Genomic DNA, 13,625 nt, shown 5'->3' with positions numbered 1-13,625 from the left:
ATGAATTTTCCCAACTCTTGCTTATAAACCGTCACTACCGCACCTGCCCAGTCTCCTGTCCTAATAATTTATTGTTTCTTAAAATAAAATAAAAACCATTGTAGGAAAATGAAGATTGGAATGCTTTGATTCAAGATGCTCAGAAAAGAGGTGCCATCATCAAGACCTCCAGTGCCAAATACAATGTTCCTTGCTATGCAAGTGATGCTAAGAAGATCTTGAAGCCCATGGCAGTCCAGCAGAGCCAAACAAGGACAGGTGAGTGCAGCATCTGAGTTGCATGGAGCTCCTGGACAACATACCTGGCAATACTCAGCTGGTGCTCCTGCTCCAGGAAACAGTGAGGCATGGCCCTTGCCAGTATCTCAGGATTCCTCTTCCCTAAAGCCATTCTTTCCTACACAGGCTAAACCTGTCCAAGAGCTGGCCAAAAGATCCAGCAATGAAAGTGAAGGCCTCAGATGAATTGCTGGAAATCTAGGCCCCCCTTGATGCCAAGCGACAGAGGACAATGCAGTAGCCCCACAGTCCCTCCCGTATACTCAGAACCTTTTATTGTGGCTGCTGGTGTACTTTGCTCCACAGCCTTTTCCTGGATTGCAAGGTCATCTGCCTGAAAGATAATGCATAGTGATTGTTTTCTATATCATGGAGAGTTAGGCAGCCTGCGTCCTGTGCTGTAAACTTCAAGAAATCACACACTGTAAATGTTGGGTGTAGTGTATATTTGTACGGCATGTAGAGAAACTTATCTTTTAGAGGTGAAACAGGCCTGGCTGTGGCCACAGTTAAATCACATGCCACCGGGGCGAGTGTCCTGACATGTGCCTTGTCACATGCAAACAGCTCACCATGAGAGTTTGGCTTGCTGGTGTCTCAGGTTAGCATGTCCACCCCTCATTGGGCCAGCACGCCTGGGTGAGTGCTGAAGTTGTTCCTGCTGCCATATTTCTTTCTGGCCCTAAAATTTAATTTGGCGAGAGCGACACCACTTATTTCTTAGTTCACATTTTTATTCTTTTGTATACATGATAAAAATATTTATAGATAATAATTTGAAAAGAAGGCACTGTGTACATAATGTTGCAACAGGGAACATAGCAGGCATTTCATAGAAGTGATTTGTGCGGATTTCTGCAAGTGTAAAAGATGAAGATTTCCTTTTGCATTGGATCTGCTGCCACTTATGAGCCAAGGAGCCATGGGCCAAGTGCATCCTCACATTGCAGCCTCCCCGACAAATTGACATCCAGCAGTCTGGCAAGATGAGCTTTGGCAGGAGAGACTGTAATCTAACCTGGTGCCTTCCAGATGTTTTGGGCTACAATTCCCATCAGCCCTGGCCAGCTGTATGACGCTGAAACTGATGTGAGAGCGCAAAACCTTCACTGACTGGGGCTGATGGGAGTTGTAGTCCAAAACATCTGGACAGCATCTGGTTGGAGAAGTTTGCAGGCTGGAGAGGACTGTTGTTATGATTATCACTGATGTTTTGGAATGTGTTTCTAATGTACATCGCCCTGAGATCTTTTGATAAAGGGCAGTATATCGATCAAATCATTATTATTACTACTACTCTGACAGTTAATTCTTGGTTTCCTTCACATAGAACAGGAGATCAAAAAATGCTATTCAGCAAAGTGTTCGAGCAGCATTAACATTTTGGTACAACTGTCTGCTTCTTCAGTGTAATAGCTGAAATGTAAATTTAAAAGTACATTTACATTTTTTGAGAAAAATAAAACCGAAAGTAATGAAATACAAATTGTTTTCACAATATGTTCTGCTTTTTCTGAATTGTATGTGTGTTGGCCTCAGAGATGATTTTTAATAGAGAGGAGTTCCCTTCAGCTATTTCCCTCATGCTCTCTCTTGTGTCCAACTTGTGAAGTAACCTCAGTGGCCTTACAACTGTTTAGTGTGCTGTACCCAAGGCGGTAAGGTCAAAGGAAAGGAGCTAGACAAAGAATGATCCAATAAGTCCTCAACAGCAGAACAGGCGGATGATAATGGTATGCTACAATGGCTGTGAGGGCGGATGAAGGCTGCAGCAGATAAGAATCTACTGGTTGTCGTGATTACTCAGGCCATCAGAATAGAGGCTTACTGCGAAGACTGCACGTTGGTCAGCGTGCACTGATCTACACACACACAAAACAAATTCACAAACAGGCATCTTTCAAAAGCCAGTCCCAAACCTGTTATGACCAATTAGGTCCTTTTAATCTGTTTACATGTTTAGCATAGATGAGACCCAGTACACTCTAGGAAGGCACAAGTAAACCCCAGACAACCAATACTGGATTTTCTCTATAACATTGCTTTATTGATCAACAAACATGACAAGACAGGGAACATGCACTCAGTCATATACGCATCCATACATCTCCCAAACTCACCACTCTTCACTGAATGGGCCAGATTCAGTAAGAGTCACGGGTGACCAGACGCCAGCGCTGTCAAATGTCTGGCACGCAACTGAGGCTGGAGAGCTTTGTCATTTATACACCTTGTTCATTTGATGTGTGGCATTACACAACTCCTTGCTCCTTGTTTTTAGCATCTCATATCCTTGTCCTTGGCATCATCTCACAACTCTTATCTGAATGTTGTGTAAAGTTTTGCAGCCCACCTCCAAGCCTCCTTGCTGTACTGTTCCCGGCACACACAGTTTTTGCCAAAACAATGTGATGTTTTCCACATTCCATTAGCGCTTATACATTTTTGTCTACTTGAAGAAGCCATGGTCCGATCTGAAAAATACAAATATTTAGGTTACAAAGCTATAAAAAATAAAGAAAAATTAAGTTTGCAAATCAATAATTACCATGTGCTTAGGGTAGATCTGTTGGGAAACTGCCAGGGAGATAACGTCCATCTGAGCCCCCAAGCCGGAGTTCTGGACGTCCATCAGCCTCCCGTAGTCACGCAGATCCAACAGTTAGGGGCACAAAGCCTTTGGAAATTCCTAGCCACATTCCTAGGCTGGTGCACCCTCTTTCAGCAGAAAGCACAGTCAAAAGCTTGCACCGCAGAAGAGCAGAAGAGCATATTTACAGACTTTATTTAGAACATGAACAGAACAAAAGAAAACACGTCCATTCTCAGTCAGCGTCTCTGACCATCTGAAAACGAAAGGAATATCAGAACATAAACATCCTGTGAATAGGACATGCGCAGACTCTGTGACTCCCAAAGCCTGCTCCCTTTAAGGTGGAACGGAAATGTCCTAACATCCTCCCCCTTTCCGTGTAACCTGTAGTACCTGTGGTTCACCCAATTGCAACCTTTGTACATAAACCTTAAGTTGTTCTCTGTTAACAACCTTAGACAACAGATCAGCAGGAATTTCATTTCCTGCCATGTAGGACACCTGAATCAGTCCTTTCTGAATACACTCTCTTGCACGTTGTAGCTTAATCTGCAAGTACTTGGTTCTTTGCTTGCAACTCTCGGAGTTCAGCAAAGCCAAACACGATCTATTGTCTTGATACACTTGTACAGGACATTTCACAGACACCCTGATGTCCTTAAACAGTTGCATCAACCATTCACAATCCATGAGTGAAAATGACAGAGCATTGAGTTCTGCTTCACAGGAACTTAGGCTCACTGTCGTCTGCTTCTTGCACAACCAGTCAAACAGGCAGTGGTTGTACATGTAGCATACTCCAGAAGTGCTTGTACCATCCGTGGTGTCACTTCCAAAACTTGCATCAGCAAAGATTTCAAGACCTCCAGTCTTCTGACTGGTGAACCTCAGCCTGTAGTGCATAGTCCCTTTCAAATAGCGGGCTATGCGCTTCAGAGCTTCCCAATCCTGAATCGTAGGATTGTTGGCATGTCTGCTAAGCAGATTACAGCTTACAGCTATGTCAGGTCTTGAACATCTGGCAATGAAATTCAGCTTGCCTAGAATGCATCTGTATAGCGTTGTGTCAGAAAACGCTTCAGCAGTACTGTCTACCTGGTAACCTGTCACCATCGGTGTGTCTGCTGGGTTTGCATCAACCAAATTCAACCTGGTTAATACATCAGCAATTTTCTGTGTTTGGTGTACCAGAAAATTACCTGCTTGGTCTCTCTCCACCTGCAGAGAAAGATAGTTGGATACCTCACCAAGATCCTTCATGTCAAAGTGCTCCTTCAGTTGAGCTAGGGTGCTTTGGTAAAAAGCCTGATTCTTCCAAAACATCAGAAGATCATCAACAAAACATAAACAATACAGTTTGTTTTGTCCCTCCTCCTTGACAAACACACATGGATCAGCTTTGCCCTGGTGAAAACCTAGAGAAAGCAATGTCTCAGTGAGTTTTGTGTTCCAACACCTGGCACTCTGCTTAAGACCATATAAGGATTTCCGCAGTTTACAGACCATTCCCTTCTGTATCTCCATCCCATCAGGTGGAAGCATGAACAGCTCTTCATTCAAAATCCCGTACAAAAAAGCTGTATTAATGTCATTATGGGAAACATGCAGTTTCTCCTCCGCAGCGATCTTGAGCATCAGCCGAATGCTCTCATATTTGACTGTGGGTGAATAGGTCTCGTGGTAATCCTGTCCTGGTACCTGTGAAAAACCTCTGGCAACCAATCTGGCTTTGTGTCTGACTACCTTGCCATTCTGGTCTGTCTTGGCCTTGAAGACCCATTTGCTGCCAACCAGTCTCATTCCTGGGACTACCGGTACCAGTTCCCAAGTTTGGTTCCTGTTCAAGGAATCAACTTCAGCCTTCATGGCATTAAGCCAAGGCTCAGCATCTTTAGAGGTTAACTCCTGAACCTCTTTGAAGCTTGAAGGTTCCCACACCTTCTCTGAGCTACTAAGAACAGCAGTTGCTGTCTTAGCAAACTCATCAGCATACCTCTTTGGAGGTCTGCCCTTGGTCGCCCTTTCAGATCTGCGTACTAGACGCAAGTCTTCTGGACTCATCTCCTCTTTCTTAGGAGAAAAATGACCAATGGTGAACAGTGGTTCTTCCAGTTCATTGTCAGACACATCAGATGGTCTGACTGAGGCCTTTGCGCTCTGGTAGTCTGCTGTGTCATCACTTTCACTGACATCAGCAGCAGCGCCGCCCACTGAACTGGAATCCGAACTCTGATCATCATCATCATCATCCTCATCATCAGCAGCAGCAGCTTTCTCATCTTTAGCTGCTTGCTTGACATCACCTTCATCCTCCTCTGGGTAACTCTGGAAAATTCCCACATTTTCCCCCCACTTAGGATTGTACTCAACACTCCTTGTGAACTTTATGGATTTAGAGTCAGTCATCCATACCCTGTATGCACCTTTTTCGTACCCCATGAACAAACCATGTGCCCCACGCTTCCCAAGCTTGTTGGTTTGTTGTGTGCGTACCCACATGTCCGAACCAAATATTTTCATGTGTTTGGTGTTGGGTTTCTTGCCAAACATCTTCTCATAGGGGGTACAGCCAATGGGTGATGACAATCTGCGATTATAGGAGTAAACCAAATTCCCCAGAGCCTCCCCCCAAAACTTATCAGGGAGATTGGCATCATGCAACAAGGTTTTGATTCCTTGCAGCAATGTTTGATTTGCTCTCTCCGCAAGTCCATTCATCCATGGCGATCTGGGCGTTGACATGTCATGCTGGATTCCCTTCTCAGTCAGGAAAGCTTCAAACTGCTGAGAAGTAAACTCCCCGCCCCGATCAGTAAACAAACAAGAAATACGTTTACCGTGCACATTTTCCAACCAAGCACAGAATTCCTTAAACTTCGGAAACGCTTGCGATTTCTGTTCGAGCAAAAACACATGAATGAACCTGGAAAAAGAATCAATTAGAACCATGAAATACCTTGCTCCCCCTAAAGAGGGCGTAAGTGGACCAACCAGGTCCGCATGCACTAGCTGGTAGGGTTTAGAAGCCTGCCTGCTAGACTCCTTGCCTTTTGGAGCAACCTTCACCTTGTTCTCTGCACAAGATACACATTTCATGTGAAATTTACAGGGTTTGATGTTCAAACCCTCAACCACCTCTGGCATCTTGGCCAGTGCCTTCCAAGAGAGGTGACAAAACCTTCGATGCGCATCATGAATGCAACCTGCATGAAGAAGTTTGTTAGTTTGTGCAACACAACAAGAATCAGCATTAGACACAACAGCAGTGTCATCATAAGTTATATGGAACAAACCATCCATAAACTTTGCATGCAAATAGTCCTCTTTGCCTTTACTGATGACACAGACACTCCTCTTGAAGGAAATCTGAAAACCACGCCCAGTAAGCTGTGGGACACTCAACAAGTTACTCGCCGCTCCTGGAACAAAAAGTACACCGCTGATGGTTGTGTGCCAACTTGCAAGTTTCACAGTCCCTTCTCCTGCAATTTGCAACGTCCTTCCATCAGCCAGGTGGATCTCACCTTCCTGAGGCTTGAAGGAGATAAAGAGATGCCGATCCTTCGAGATGTGGCGGGTACAGCCTGAATCAACAACAAAACTGCCTTTGGCTGTTGGAGCAGTCTTTATCGCAAGCAAACCCTTGTTTTGCAGTGGTGTGGGCTTTTGCAGCTTGCCCCCCTGCTGCTCCTGGCCACCAGATGTGCCTTTAGCCTTTGGTGAAGCTGTGCCAGCAAGCAAAACCTTGCTTTCCACTGGCGCGGGCTTTTGCAGCTTGCCCCCCTGCTTCTGGCCAGCAGACGTGCCCTTAGCCTTTGGTGAAGCTGTGCCAGCAAACAACGCTTCACCCTCCCTCTGCTCCTGGCCATCTGCAGACGCCTGCGTCTGGCTCTGTTTACCTTTGCCTTTCCGGCCTCTGCAAAGGCGATGACCTTGGTTCTCACGAGAAACAGAGCTCTCAGCTGCCGACTCCTTGGCTCCCCCTGGAGGCTGGAATGCTGCCTGGGACGACGTGACGGTCAGCTCCCCCTGCAGCTTGCAACCGGTGCCCTCAGCATCCCTGCATTCACTCGCATTCTGGGAAACAGCTAGGACCTCTGATGCAGTCAAACTCTGGGCTGGGATTATTGGCAAATGAGCTTTTTTCAAAGCATTCCACATTCCACGTGCAGTGGTGTTGCCAGCCAGCGTCTTAATTTCCTCAAGAGATACGGATAAGACTATTACGTCTATCGCTTTCGAATCAGCTGATTTCCATTTCTCTGTCAGAGGAACTGGGGGGGCTTCACTCACGGTATGCCACACCCGAAACTGACGCAGCAAACTTTCACACCATTTTGCCCAGGTTTCATAATTCTGCCCATCCAACTTAGGGCACTGAGTGGCCTCTGAAGCTTCAAAAGCGTGGAAATACTCCATTCCAGCTTTTTACTTTAGCCTGTGAGTCTTTTTTTAACTTGAGAGACTCCTTATCTTGGCAGCCATTAATCACGAAGCCTTTCTGGCTCGGCTCCCAGGCCAATTAATCTGCCGGAGATCAAAGACTCCTTGCGAGGTAAACAGAAAAGCCAAAAGCCTCCCTCATTTCTTTCGCTTTTCCCACCATACCTCTTAAACGCAGTCTGTTGCAGCTTTACTCTCCTGTAGGTGCCGTGAATCTGGGCCCGAAACCTTGTTGTTGAGAAACTGCCAGGGAGATAACGTCCATCTGAGCCCCCAAGCCGGAGTTCTGGACGTCCATCGGCCTCCCATAGTCACGCAGATCCAACAGTTAGGGGCACAAAGCCTTTGGAAATTCCTAGCCACATTCCTAGGCTGGTGCACCCTCTTTCAGCAGAAAGCACAGTCAAAAGCTTGCACCGCAGAAGAGCAGAAGAGCATATTTACAGACTTTATTTAGAACATGAACAGAACAAAAGAAAACACGTCCATTCTCAGTCAGCGTCTCTGACCATCTGAAAACGAAAGGAATATCAGAACATAAACATCCTGTGAATAGGACATGCGCAGACTCTGTGACTCCCAAAGCCTGCTCCCTTTAAGGTGGAACGGAAATGTCCTAACAAGATCAACGTGTCAGTGTCCACTTATCCCCATTGTAAATATGACATATTGGCAAAAGTTGGAAATTGAAAGATAACTATAGCACGTGCACAAAAATCGATTTCAAATTTGAAATCAGCATTGAAAGAACATAAAAGAACAGTTGAAAAATCTCATGAAACAGAAAATGGAAAAAAAATGTTCCCCAGTATACTGTGTATCCCAAGGGAATACATTTTTTTGCATACCTCCAACTGTACATAGATATACATATTCAATGCTATATAAGTCACTTACATTTATACTCATATTGTACTACTTTGGCTATGTGTTTAATAAAATATTGAATTCTTGCATTGTGAAAAACAAAGCTTATGGTGAAAAGTGAAAAACATGAATTAAACTAGAGCTTACAGAACAAAACCAACTTCAGATATGAAAACAGCACGTCATCTTTGCAGAGGCCGGAAAGGCAAAGGTAAACAGAGGCAGACGCCTGCAGATGGCCCGAAGCAGAGGGAGGGTGAAGAGCCCGCGCCAGGGAAAAACAAAGCATTGTTTGCTGGCACAGCTTCACAAAAGGCTAAAGGCACGTCTGCTGGCCAGGAGCAGGGGGGCGAGCTGCAAAAGCCCACACCGGTGGAAAACAAGGGTTTGCTTGCTGTAAAGACTGCTCCAACAGCCAAAGGCAGATTTATTGTCGATTCAGGTGCAAGCCGCCACGTCACGAAGGATCGCCACCTGTTTATCTCCTTCAAGCCTCAGGAAGGTGAGATCCACCTGGCTTACGGAAGAACGCTGCAAATCGCAGGAGAAGGGACTGTGAAACTTGCAAGTCTGCACACTACCATCAGTAATGTACTTTATGTTCCGGGAGCTGCTAGCAACTTGCTCAGTGTCCCACAGCTTACTGGGCGTGGTTTTCAGATTTCCTTCAAGAGGAGCGTCTGTGTCATCAGTAAAGGCAAAGAGGACTATTTGCATGCAAAGTTTATGGATGGTTTGTTCCATATAACTTATGACGACACTGCTGTTGTATCTAATGCTGATTCTTGTTGTGTTGCACAAACTAACAAAGTTCTTCATGCAGGTTGCATTCACGATGTGCATCGAAGGTTTTGTCACCTCTCTTGGAAGGCACTGGCCAAGATGCCAGAGGTGGTTGAGGGTTTGAACATCAAACCCTGTAAATTTCACATGAAATGTGTATCTTGTGCAGAGAACAAGGTGAAGGTTGCTCCAAAAGGCAAGGAGTCTAGCAGGCAGGCTTCCAAACCCTACCAGCTAGTGCATGCGGACCTGGTTGGTCCACTTACGCCCTCTTTAGGGGGAGCAAGGTACTTCATGGTTCTAATTGATTCTTTTTCCAGGTACATTCATGTGTTTTTGCTCGAGCAGAAATCGCAAGCGTTTCCGAAGTTTAAGGCATTCTGTGCTTGGTTGGAGAATGTGCACGATAAACGTATTGCCTGTTTGTTTACTGATCGGGGCGGGGAGTTCACTTCTCAGCAGTTTGAAGCTTTCCTGACTGAGAAGGGAATCCAGCATGACATGTCAACGCCCAGATCGCCATGGATGAATGGGCTTGCGGAGCGAGCAAATCAGACATTGCTGCAAGGATTGAAAACCTTGTTGCATGATGCCAATCTCCCTGATAAGTTTGGGGGGGAAGCTTTGGGGAATTTTGTTTACTCCTTTAATCGCAGATTGTCATCACCCATTGGCTGTACCCCCTATGAGAAGATGTTTGGCAAGAAGCCCAACATCAAGCACATGAAAATTTTTGGTTCTGACATGTGGGTACGCACCCCACAAACCATCAAGCTTGGGAAGCGTGGGGCACATGGTTTGTTCATGGGGTACGAAAAAGGTGCATACAGGGTATGGATGACAAACTCTAAGTCCATTAAGTTCACAAGGAGTGTTGAGTACAATCCTAAGTGGGGGGAAAATGTGGGAATTTTCCAGAGTTACCCAGAGGAGGATGAAGGTGATGTCAAGAAAGCAGCTAAAGCTGAGGAAGCTACTGAGGATGATGATGATGAGGAGGAGGAGGAGGATGATGATGTTGATGATCAGAGTTCGGATTCCAGTTCAGTGGGCGGTGCTGCTGCTGGTGTCAGTGACAGTGATGACACAGCAGAATACAAGAGCGCTAAGGCCTCAGTCAGACCATCTGATGCGTCTGACAATGAACTGGAAGAACCACTGTTCACCATTGGTCATTTTTCTCCTAAGAAAGAGGAGATGAGTCCAGAAGACTTGCGTCTAGTACGCAGATCTGAGAGAGCCACGAAGGGCAAACCTCCAAAGAGATTTGCTGATGAGTTTGCTAAGACAGCAACTGCTGTTCTTAGTAGCTCAGAGAAGGTGTGGGAACCTTCAAGCTTCAAAGAGGTTCAGGAGTTAACCTCTAAAGATGCTGAGCCTTGGCTTAATGCCATGAAGGCTGAAGTTGATTCCTTGAACAGGAACCAAACTTGGGAACTGGTACCGGTAGTCCCAGGAATGAGACTGGTTGGCAGCAAATGGGTCTTCAAGGCCAAGACAGACCAGAATGGCAAGGTAGTCAGACACAAAGCCAGATTGGTTGCCAGAGGTTTTTCACAGGTACCAGGACAGGATTACCACGAGACCTATTCACCCACAGTCAAATATGAGAGCATTCGGCTGATGCTCAAGATCGCTGCGGAGGAGAAACTGCATGTTTCCCATCATGACATTAATACAGCTTTTTTGTACGGGATTTTGAATGAAGAGCTGTTCATGCTTCCACCTGATGGGATGGAGATACAGAAGGGAATGGTCTGTAAACTGCGGAAATCCTTATATGGTCTTAAGCAGAGTGCCAGGTGTTGGAACACAAAACTCACTGAGACATTGCTTTCTCTAGGTTTTCACCAGGGCAAAGCTGATCCATGTGTGTTTGTCAAGGAGGAGGGACAAAACAAACTGTATTGTTTATGTTTTGTTGATGATCTTCTGATGTTTTGGAAGAATCAGGCTTTTTACCAAAGCACCCTAGCTCAGCTGAAGGAGCACTTTGACATGAAGGATCTTGGTGAGGTATCCAACTATCTTTCTCTGCAGGTGGAGAGGGACCAAGCAGGTAATTTTCTGGTACACCAAACACAGAAAATTGCTGATGTATTAACCAGGTTGAATTTGGTTGATGCAAACCCAGCAGACACACCGATGGTGACAGGTTACCAGGTAGACAGTACTGCTGAAGCGTTTTCTGACACAACGCTGTACAGATGCATTCTAGGCAAGCTGAATTTCATTGCCAGATGTTCAAGACCTGACATAGCTGTAAGCTGTAATCTGCTTAGCAGACATGCCAACAATCCTACGGTTCAGGATTGGAAAGCTCTGAAGCGCATAGCCCGCTATTTGAAAGGGACTATGCACTACAGGCTGAGGTTCACCAGTCAGAAGACTGGAGGTCTTGAAATCTTTGCAGATGCAAGTTTTGGAAGTGACACCACGGATGGTACGAGCACTTCTGGAGTATGCTACATGTACAACCACTGCCTGTTTGACTGGTTGTGCAGGAAGCAGACGACAGTGAGCCTAAGTTCCTGTGAAGCAGAACTCAATGCTCTGTCATCTTCACTCATGGATTGTGAATGGTTGATGCAACTGTTTAAGGACATCGGGGTTTCTGTGAAATGTCCTATACAAGTGTATCAAGACAATAGATCTTGTTTGGCTTTGCTGAACTCGGAGAGTTGCAAGCAGAGAACCAAGTACTTGCAGATTAAGCTACATCGTGCAAGAGAGTGTATTCAGAAAGGACTGATTCGGGTGTCCTATATGGCAGGAAATGAAATTCCTGCTGATCTGTTGTCTAAGGTTGTTAACAGAGAACAACTTAAGGTTTATGTACAAAGGTTGCAATTGGGTTGAACCACAGGTACTACAGGTTACACGGAAAGGGGGAGGATGTTAGGATATTTCCGTTCCACCTTAAAAGGGAGCAGGCTTTGTGAGTCACAGAGTCTGCGCATGTCCTGTTCACAGGATGTTTATGTTTGCTATTCCTTTCGATTTCTCAGTCAGTCAGAGACGCTGACTCAGAATGGTCATGTTTTCCTTTGTTCTGTTCAATGCTAAATAAAGTCTGTAGAATATGCTCTTCTGCGGTGCAAGCTTTCTGGCTGTGTTTTTCTGCTGAAAGAGGGTGCACCAGCCTAGGAATGTGGCAATCTATTTCTAAGGCTTTGTGCCCCTAATTGCTGGATCTGCGTGACTACGGGAGGCCGATGGATCGTCCGGCAGCCGGCTTGGGGGCTCAGATGGACTATATCTCCCTGGCAGTATCCCAACAAAAATTAGGTTAGAACAACTGCAGCTGTCAATGCAAAAAAAAAAAAAAAAAATGTTTCCCAGTGTTAATACACTCCATGATGGCTATCAAGATTATACCTCAATGCAGGCTTCAAGGAAGGAAACCAAGGCGTAAAATGAACACTCAAGCCCTTCAAGATCCTATTAAGCAGGATTGCTTCCAAACAACTCTTAAGGACCATCTGTTTTCAGAATTCCCTGATAACATCAAGGAACACTGGGCCAAGCTAAAAACATCCATTAGTGCAGCCTGTGAACAAATTATTGGATGCTGTAATGGTTCTAAGGGGTTGCTTGTGCGTAAGCAGGTGCCTATCTCCCTGGCTGGGTGCAAACACCTGGCTGGGCTGCCAAAGTGAACCTCTTCTGTCCGGTCAGCCACTCACTTGTGGCTGACTCAATCGCTGGCAGAATCCGTGAGTGGGCGTTTCTTAAACTTCTTCCAGCAAAGAAGTTCTTTGACGCCTAGTCTCTGCCTACCCTCTCTGCGCGAAAGCCTTCTGCGCAGGGAGGGCGTGGGCAACGGAGGACCCCTACTCTCCCCGCTGGTCCCAGGCAAGGAGTCATGGGACCGCCTCGCCGCTTCCCCCACCTGCCCCCCTTCTCCACTGGTGCTACGCTGATTCTCTTCCCCAGAAGATGGGCTGCTCCTCCCGATCCCTGAACACTCTCTGGAATCCCTCTGGCTTTTGCGCTCCCCCTCCAGTACTGATGGCAGTTCCCTGACAGATACCAAACCAAGAAACACCAGGACTGGTTTGATGAGAATAACAGTGAGATTGAACGCCTTATGAACAAGAAAAGGGAGGCCTTTCAGATCTGGCAAAGAGATAGAAACTATGCCACTAAGTAAAAACATGCCAACACTAAGGCCGAGGTTCAAAGAAGAACCAGAGAACTAAAGAACACCTGTTGGATAAAAAAAAGCTCAAGAGATCCAGCACTTAGCCGACACTCATGATGCACAGACTTTCTTTAAGCCACAAAGACCATCTATGAACCAATAAATCATGGCATATGCCCCCTATGCTCAACAGACGGTACCACACTTCTAAAAGATAAAAGAAGCTATTGCACTGCGCTGGAAAGAACATTACCAACATCTCCTTAACACCAACTCCCCCGTAGCTGCTGAGCTGCTCTCACAAATTCCGCAAAACCAAGTTAGAGATGAGCTTGTACACACATCAACACTACCAGCTTTCTCTAACCAACCCACAACACAACACTAACATTGACCATTCTATATATACAGGTAGAATTAGGTGAAAGGTTTATATTTATATTTTTATTTATTTATTTATTTATTTATTTATTTACGGCTATTAGCCCATAAAATATGTACAAACATAAAAGCACA

General features: G+C 45.6%; 1 protein-coding gene across 1 annotated transcript in view; it reads left to right on the top strand.

Moving 5' to 3' along the window:
- Positions 1–1,765, top strand: part of LOC310697666 (putative helicase senataxin) — a 120,792-nt gene extending 119,027 nt beyond the window's left edge. The window contains exons 17-18 of the mRNA XM_083484343.1: positions 105–258; positions 406–1,765. Of these exons, the coding sequence (XP_083340469.1) occupies positions 105–258; positions 406–410 (159 nt within the window). The 3' untranslated portion in view covers positions 411–1,765. The remainder of the gene's footprint in view (positions 1–104; positions 259–405) is intronic.
- Positions 1,766–13,625: the final 11,860 nt, after the last annotated feature.

The sequence above is a fragment of the Podarcis liolepis genome (genome assembly GCF_965112155.1).
Source record: "Podarcis liolepis genome assembly, chromosome: W".
Lineage (NCBI taxonomy): Eukaryota > Metazoa > Chordata > Lepidosauria > Squamata > Lacertidae > Podarcis > Podarcis liolepis.
Note: the sequence above shows the minus strand (reverse complement) of the source record. Positions and strands in the feature narration are given on the sequence as shown.